Here is a 9,315-nt window from a genome sequence, read left to right on the forward strand (position 1 = left end):
TTTAAAATTTTCATAAAGTACCCATTTTGTCTATTTTCTCTTTGGTTGCCTAGGCCTTTGGGGTCACATCCAAAAAATCATTCCCCAATCCAATGTCACGAAGCTTCTGCCCTATATTTTCTTCTAAGAGCTTTATAGTTTTAGTTCTTACATTTAGGTCTTTGGTCCATTTTGAGTTCATTTTTATTTGTGGTGTTGGCTAAATGTCCAGCTTCTTTCTTTTGCATGTGGATATACAATTTCCCAGCACCATTTGTTGAACCATGGTTACTTTCATACTGATGCTTGCAAATGTTGGTTCTGGCCTGCCTAGGACTATACTTTGAACTAAGGATGACCGTAAGAGACATCTGTTATACTTGCACAATTTATATCCTTTTTTTTTGTTTGTTTGTTTTTGAGACAGAGCCTCCAGCTGTCGCCCTGTGTAGAGTGCTGTGGCATTATAGTTCACAGCAACCTCCAACTCCTGGGTTTAAGCGATTCTCTTGCCTCAGGCTCCCAAGTAGCTGGGACTACAGGCGCCCGCCACAACGCCCGGCTATTTTTTGGTTGGAGTTATCATTGTTGTTTGACAGGCCTGAGCTGGATTCGAACCCGCCAGCTCTGGTGTATGTGGCTGGTGCCTTAGCTGCTTGAGCCTATGTCCATTTTAAAGACACCTGAAAGAATGTTGAGGCAGACAGTTTTGTGGCTATTACATAAAGCAATAGTTCCATTTGCTTATGACTAGTCCTTAGATCAGTGGTTCTCATTCTTCCTAATGCCTCCTAATGCTGCGACTCTTTAATACAGTTCCTCATGTTGTGGTGACCCCCAACCATAAAATTACTTTTGTTGCTATTTCATAACTGTTATTTTGCTACTGTTATGAATCGTAATGTAAATATCCGATATGCAGGATGTATTTTTTTTTTTTTTTTTTTTAGAGACAGAGTCTCACCTTATGGCCCTCGGTAGAGTGCCGTGGCCTCACACAGCTCACAGCAACCTCCAACTCCTGGGCCCAAGCGACTCTCCCGCCTCAGCCTCCAGAGCAGCTGGGACCACAGGCGCCCGCCACAACGCCCGGCCATCTTTTGGTTGCAGTTCGGCCGGGGCAGGGCCTGAACCCGCCACCCTCGGTATATGGGGCCGGCGCCCCACCGACTGAGCCACAGGCGCCGCCCTGCAGGATGTATTTTCATTGTTACAAAGGGGTCGCAAGCCACAGGTTGAGAACCGCTGCCTTAGATTTTCTAACTGGACAGTGGCACAATATCACCAGGGTTGGCAACTTTGCCTCTAGCCGTTCTGCCTTGCGCTGAGTGAACTAAACTGTGCCAATGATAAAACATTGCCATTGGAGTACAATCAGGGTAGTGGTTTCCCTTTTAAGTATTCATTATATGGAATACTTTTTCAAATACAGAAGCTGACTGTGAGCACTTTGTGCCTCACTGTTGTAACATTGTGACATTGAAGGGGACCAGGTATCCTGCCGAGCTCAGCTTCCCTGGAACAAACAAGGTTCACCTGCCAGACTTTTGTAGCAGGTCTCAACCTGCTGTCCTGATAGATTGTTTTCTAGAAGTTTTGCACACTACCAAAGATGACATCACCTTTGATATTTTTTCTCCCTTATAGGAGCTTGACTCAATGCTCAACCACCTTCGAAGTATAAAATGGACTTACCTTCCTCTATCTTTTCAGACATCAAAGTGTGCAGTGATCAATCTAAACTAGGTTAAGTCAATTATTGATACATATTATATTTTTTATTATGAAAGGATCACTTTGGCTTGGTGCCCATAGCTCAGCAGTTAGGGCACTGGCCACATACACTGAGTCTGGCAGGTTCGAACCCAGCCTGGGCCTGCTAAACAACAATGACAACTGCAACAACAACAACAAAATAGCCAGGCGTTGTTAGTCCCAGCTACTGGGGAGGCTGGGGCAAGAGAATTGCTCGTCCAACAGTTTGAGGTTGCTGTGAGCTGTGATGCCACAGCACTCTACTGAGGGCAACATAGTGAGACTCTGTCTAAAAAAAAGGGATCACATTATGAATTAGTCATCACAGTTATTTTGACAATCAGTGATTTGGGGTTTCCAGGAACCCCAAAATTATAATATGTAGATTGGAAAACTTTCCTTGGGGCTATAATGCTAGGTTGAGTCATTTGAACTCATTGTTTATGAAGGTCAAAAATGGTCAAATATCAACAGTCTTACATGGCTCAACTTATTATCCTGGAAACCATTCATGGGTGTCTGCCTAGTGGTACAAGTCACATACTCATGTTCAGGCTTCTTGAAGAGTGTAAAGGAGGTCACTTCTCTCTATCCACAATTCTTACAGAAAGCCAGAGGTAGCAGATTAAAATCCTTATGTTCATATGAACACAAGCAAATGTTTCCTTTGCTCAGCTAGGTTCTTTGGAATTCCATTCCTATTGTGGTTTTAAAATATGTCCATAAATTCTTTGCTACCTCTCCCTTCAAAAGGTGGAGCTCCCACGCATATAGGCTGGACTTAGTGACTTGCTTCGAATGAATAGAACACGGCAGAAGTGATAGTGTGTTAGTTCATAGATTAGATCATAAAAGATGTTGTGCTTTTTGCCTTACTGTCTTTTGGGTCACTGACTCTGGTGAAAGTCAGCTGCCATGTTGTGAGGAACTAAACTCTTCTGCCTACAGCCAGGAGGAAGAGAGGCCTTCTGCCGACTGCTGTGTGAGTGAGGCATCTTGGAAGCAGATCTTCCAGGGCTGGTCAGCCTTCACATGACAGCAGTCTTGGCTCACAGGACAGGTTCAGCGAGGTGAAATTCTGGTTCAGAGACTCTCATGGAGTTGTGGCTGGCACCCTGCCCACTGAGCTACGGGCACCACTGTGTTTCTGATTCTTTGGTGTGAGAAACACTCCTCAGCTATGGGTGGGTTATCCAGGGATTTTTTAGGTTAAAAACCAAACCAAACACTTGTGTGCTGTATCACATTTAGACTCTTCCCTGGAATCCTCTCTAACTCCTTACTTTGACTCTCGTTGAAGATATACTTTCATCATAAAAACAGACCTGATCACAGGCCAATGGTTGTTAATAGATGAACACATTTTATCTTTTGTAGATCACCCTTCAGAGGAGGTGAGTGGTGGAGAATCCCCTCTATTCAACAGGGATTTAAGTGAGACATTTCGAGACGTTAAATCAGGTAATCATCTAAATATTATGAACCCAATGTACTTAGAATACTGAAGTATAGATGGCTCCAGAAGGTCTCTTTTTCCTTTCATGGTATTTTAACTGACACCTTTATTTGTTTATTTATTTTTTTGGAGAAAAAGTTTTTCTTACTTTCTTGCCCAGGCTAGAGTGCCATGGCATCACCCTAGCTCAGATCAACCTCAAACTTATAGATTCAAGTGATCCTCTTACCTCAGCCACAAAGTAGCTGGGACTACAGGTGCCCACCACGACACCTGGCTAACTCTTCTTTTTTTTTTTTTTTTTTTGGTTTTTGTCCGGGGCTGGGTTTGAACCCGCCACCTCCGGCATATGGGACCTTGAGCCACAGGCGCCGCCCAACTCTTCTATTTTTAGTAGAGACGGGGTCTTGCTCTTCTTGAGCTCCTGAGCTCAAGTGATCCTCCCACCTCGGCCTCCCAGAGTGTTAGGATTACAGGTGTGAGCCACCATGCCAAGCCTTACCTGACGTTATTAATTTACCCTGAGAGCATATGACCTGCAGTTAAAATAATGAATTAAACTAACTCCAGAAATTGGGTCACCCTTTCCAAAAGATGCTACTTTTAAGTGTTTCTGTCCAGCCAGGGTCATTCATAACATGAGCATCATTTGTCAAGCCCAGCCCAGTGCTGGGCACTGAGGCTTTGAACGAGCAGGAGGGATTAAATGCTGAATGTCAACCTAGTCCCTAAAGTGTCTGACATCATCCTTGTTCATACCAGAGGCCAGACCTGTTCAGAGTGGGTGGAAACTCACCCGTGTTGGCACCAAGGCCAGTACACTCCCTCCATGCAGCCATCTGCTGTCAAAATTATAGCCAGTCGTCATTTCCTAACACAGAAATCCAAGGCTGCGTTATTCTGCAGAGCCCTGAGAGCTGCTTGATGACCTGCCTGTTGACACAGCACAGCTGAAGGCAGGAAGCGAGACATGCTCAGTGTTCTCCTCAGGACTCAAGAAGGCCCTTGGTCAGCCCTCTCCTGCCTGCATCACTGGCTGTCCTCAGCAGCTCTCCACACGACTCGCTGATTCCTGTGGCCATACCCCTAGGCCCCATTTCCATGATCTCTTTTTCTTTTTGATCACAGCACAAATGGGGTGACAGAAGCTTTAGGAGTCCCCATTGTTAGGTGGGATTTCCTTTCTTTGAGATCTAGCCATTAGGTGGGCGTGCTGGTGCACGTGGGTTTGAGAAATGATTTCTCCAGATAAAGATGAAGATAGAAGATTAGATGGAAGAGGATAGAAGATTGGATGAACATGAGACAGGGAGCGGAGGAGGGTGCTAGCAGAGAGGATCCAGCCCTCGGGCTTTTAATTTAGAAGTTGTAAAGGGGGTGAAGAAGTGATTTATGATTGTAGCCAAATTGATTTTAACCCTTACTGAAAAACTACGGGTTAATAATTTTTCTGCTATTTTGCTATTATGACCAGTCATCCTTTCACTCATTAAGATAATTAAGATTGCTTTGTACTCCCCAGCAGATGCTCGGGGTATATTCCAAATCCACTCTCAAGATTGCTGCAAGTCCTTAGGGGGCCATACCAGCTTGAGATCATCTCTGGTGTTATTTACCTCATGGTGGTGCAGATGTGAACCCCCCCACATACACAGATTGTGTAGATAGCAGAACTGTCTGGAGCTGGGGGAGGGAGGAGCGGCAACCGAAGAGGTGATATAGCTGCCCTGTGAAAGGCTGCAGACCAAAATTTGCCTCCATTGTTCTTAAAAGCCTTTGCCCAGGACTTTCCCACCTCCTATCATGTCCCGCCTCCTCTCTCCCCTGCCTCGGAACACCTCGACTCACTGGTTTGTGAAACCTGCTTTTCTGTTGTTTTGTTGAACTCCGTACACTAGCGTCTCATTCCCACCACCTGAGGCCCCTCATCTCATCACCAAACAGCTTATGAATGTCTTTCCTTAACCAAAGCCAGTTCCTTCCCCAAGAGATCTTCTAGAATCAGTGGTTAAGATACCAAAGATTTCATTTCTGCCATGAGCCAAACTAACAGGTTGTCCTTGCTGGTTTGGTCCTGGTTGTGGGTCACTGGGCAGGGACCTTGGTTCACGCCATCCTACCTCTTCTTGTTTAGATGGTCACTATCGGAACATGCCCTGCGGGCAGCTTCTGCACTTCCTACAGAGGAACATCATCGTAGCTGCTATCTCAGTGGTAGCCATTGTGGCGGCCACAGTGCTGTTGCTGCTGGGGTTGATCACATACATCAGGAGGAAACGACCAGTGTAAGTGGTTCTTAGCACTAACCTTCCTTCCACGAACTCCCATGCGTCTGAACCAACGTTGCCCCCAGAGCTGCTGATCCTGGATTGAGGAGAAGGGCAGGGACCTCTAAGCCTGGTCATGCTCTGGCACCTGGCATGCTCCATAAAAGTGCTCATGATCTGGGATATTGGTTTTCAGGCATAGCCTGGGTGATTCTGGTGCACAGCCAGGTTTGGGATCCCTGTTTTGGGGTATGTCTGGCTCTCAAGGCCACTGCAGGTTAGGCCAGACCTGTCCCCATATTGAGGGCTACTGAGAGAAGAAAGGTCTAGTCTCTGGATGAAAGGTTGGAAAATAGGAATATGGATATAAAAAGAGGAAAAATGCAACTCTAGGAGGGCGGGTGTGTGTGGGGGAATGAGGCCGTGGAGGAGAGATGAGAGCAGGGCTGATATACAGCTTGTTCACACTGGCAGAAGTGCACTGCTTGTTAGAGTATTAAAAGCCACTCCTGGAAGCTCCCACTGACTCCCCATGACCCTGCAAATGAAGAGTTAACACCTGGCAGAGCAGTGGCCCTCTAGAGCTCTGCTCTGATGGTCCCTGTCAGTGGTGGAATATTACACCCCTGGATGTTAGTTGTGGAGCATTACACCCTGGATGTGAGGGGCTCCAGCACAGAGGCACTGACTGTGCACAGGCATTTCCAAATTATGTGTCCCACGCTGCATCCCTAGGGACACACATTCCTGATCACAGAGGGAAGAGTGGCTCCCCATGGGCCCCTCAGCTCCTGCCCAACACTGGGTTGGTGCTCAGTTTGTCCCTAGAGAAAGGGGGTGGAGGTGTCTGATGAGGAATGAGTGTCTTCTGACCCAGGAGTGGCACTGCTTTCCCTAAATGTCAAGGCCCCTGGGACTGGTAGCCCATTCGGGCCAGCTACCTCTCCCCGCATCCGCCTTGCTCCTCTGACCAGGGCTCATTTGTCCTACCTGCCACTTTCCCTCTGTGCCCCTTGAGGTACCAAAAGAGGCAAGTCAAAACTATTATGGCCTGAGTCCTTGGGAAAGTGCTGGGGGAAGAGGGGAAGTTTCTTGGAGGCTCTGTGCTGTCCAGAGGCAAAGTGCATTTCATAGCCAACACTCCTTCCTGACGGGCTGCAGAATCCTCGCCCCTCAGAAACATCAGCTGCTATCACTGTGCAGCAGGTAGACCATTGGAATCCCTATATATTTAGTTGAACAGTTTGGCTTTTGTTGTGTTTTATTTTAGATCTCCCCCGGCACACATGACGTATAATATTTTTATAATGAATGGAAAGACTTGGTGGAAAGAGTCTGAAGAAAAGGATGTCAGAAAATTGATAAAAAGCCAGCATCAGTTAACGTCCAGATCCTGTGTCTAAGGCAGGTGGTGGTACCAGCCAAACCAGGACTTGAAATTGTGATGCGAGGATATTCGCCATCCAAACACCATGGGCAGGCAATTGGATTTCTGGCTGTGAGGTGTATTCTACAAACATGTTTACCTTCCTGTCCCAATCTTGAATGGACCATGGAAAAAATGCTTTATCACAGGATGCTTAGGGTAATATGGCACCAATGACCAGGGCAGGAGGCTCAGCACATTTACCCAAAGACAATCTTGACAAACTATGGATTTATTCATTTAATAAAGTATTGATTTGTTGAACAGATACTAATAGAACATGTCATATGTAGACAATATAAGGGAACCAAAAATGAATCGGGCATGGATTCTACCATGAGTAGGAGCAGAGTCTAGGGAGGGGTGAGAATGCTGCCACCCTAAACATCCTGTATGGGAGGTGGGAATATAGGGAGTATTATACAACGAAACAGGTAAGAAACTCACCAGAAGGAGAGTTTCCTGCTTCAGTGGCCAGGAAAAAGAAATGGTGTAATTGAGAGAAGGGGGGTTATTTATAAAGCTGTGCTCAAGGTTAAGGGAAACTGACAAAGAAGGTGAAGTTCCCTGAGGTGAACAAGAGTGGGAAGCTATTACCATTAAGTGAGGGAGCAGTTGCAAAAGTCTAGAGAAATTGAGAAAGAGCCTCTGACATGCTGTGCAAGTTGTAAGCACCCAACAAGAAAAGATCAGGGAAATAACCTGAACTTGCTTTCTCTTGCCCTTCAATCTCCTACAAATGGTTCCCATTGGCCAACCCAAGAGGAAGGTCGAAGATAAGGGAGTCACTGGAGCCATTCATCAGCCTCCAGGGCACTGAGCAGGTGAGAAGGAATAGTGCATATTACAGGGGTATTTGCGAAACTTGGTAAATGTAGAATGTAAATGTTTTGGCACAGTAACTGAGATAACGCCGGAAAGGCTATGTTAACCACTGTGATAAAAATGTGTCAAATGGTTTATGAAGTGAGTGTATGATGCCCCATAATCATATCATTGTATACAGTTATGATTTAATAAAAAAAAAAAAAAAAAAGAGTAGTGAAAGTAAGAGTAGTGGGAATAGTGGCCATTATTTCCCCTGCATCTCTGAAGGTTTATTGAAAGATCAACTAACAAAAGGCAGATTAATAAAAGAAGTGACATACAAATTTATTAGTGTGCACAGGAAAGAATCACAGAGTGATGACCCAACATCCCACTGGGGTATGAATGCTTTATACCCCCTTTGTTAGGGGAAAAGGAGATGGGGGAAGGATGGATAATTTTAGGGGAGTAGTAAATGAATTTTAGGGGAATTCAATGGATTGAAGAACACACAATGGCCTGGAACAAAGTCTGCTTGGCCCACAAAGTAGACAATGATTCGTAACAAAAGTCTGTCCAGATGTGTTGACAGATGTCAGTCTTTCTCCCTGAGATGTGAGCTCAGTTAATGAAAACTCAGGAAAGGGACCACAGGTAATTACTTTTGTCTTTGATAGGTTCAGACATTAGGCAGGGTCCACAGACCCTTTGAGCTCCTTCAGTTCAGCATGTCAGAGCTCCATTTTTTGTGAGGGTGGAGGGTAATTGGTTTCTGAGCCTCAGAGAGCAGGTTTTGAAAGGCAAACTGAAAATGTCCAGCTCAGTTCATCACTCTTGCCTATCAACATCTACTTGTGTCCTTTTTATGGCTGAAAATTCTAAATTCCATGTCCTTTTCATGTGACACAAAAAGTCCCATCAGTTATTGTACCCTCAATGAATCCCCAACAATAAAAAAGAAAAAAAAAGTCCCATCAGTTACACAGCATTGAAGGGTGATTCCATTACAGTCAAACTCGCACCTGAAACGTTAGACATTAGCCATTACATTGCTCTTCATATGGGAGAAAATAGTGAGGGGTGAGTCAACCTGAAACAGCTGCTTCAGGCCCTGCTTCTGTAGCTGGTCACAAGATTGAAGTTAATGTCCACAGCTTCTCTCTTCTATGGCCCATTTTGTGTGACTCTTACTATCTTCCAGCACCTAAGCCACATGTGGTTCATTTTCTGGGGAAATGTTCTAGCCATTCCTGCCTGTAGATCCTTGGTGGACCCATCTTTCTGTGTTGCTCCAGCTTCCTAATGACAAGGACTCTTGGATATGGGACCCCTCACAGACCCTTTGTGACTCTCTGGACTCTATATGTGATCTTCCTGACCCTGTTCACAGAATATCAACTTGATTTCTCCTTGTTGGACAGGATCAATCACCCTAACCAACACAGTAACCTCTTGCCATGCCTGAAGGTTCAGTGGGACAAGGGGCTCAAAATGGGTAGGAATAGTTTCAGCTTGTACTGTGATGGATCCAAGACTTTGCTCAAGGTGGGAGTGTTCATTCTTTGGATCTAAAAACCTCTAAACCAACTAAGCTCAGGTTATGGAGTAGGAAGCAAAAGTTCTTT

General features: G+C 45.4%; 1 protein-coding gene across 1 annotated transcript in view; it reads left to right on the forward strand.

The window, feature by feature from the left end:
* C4H2orf92 (chromosome 4 C2orf92 homolog) overlaps positions 1–6,860 on the forward strand; it is a 33,713-nt gene extending 26,853 nt beyond the window's left edge. The window contains exons 5-6 of the mRNA XM_053589359.1: positions 5,325–5,475; positions 6,728–6,860. Of these exons, the coding sequence (XP_053445334.1) occupies positions 5,325–5,475; positions 6,728–6,860 (284 nt within the window). The remainder of the gene's footprint in view (positions 1–5,324; positions 5,476–6,727) is intronic.
* Positions 6,861–9,315: the final 2,455 nt, after the last annotated feature.

Source organism: Nycticebus coucang, chromosome 4, assembly GCF_027406575.1.
Source record: "Nycticebus coucang isolate mNycCou1 chromosome 4, mNycCou1.pri, whole genome shotgun sequence".
Classification (NCBI taxonomy): Eukaryota; Metazoa; Chordata; class Mammalia; order Primates; family Lorisidae; genus Nycticebus; species Nycticebus coucang.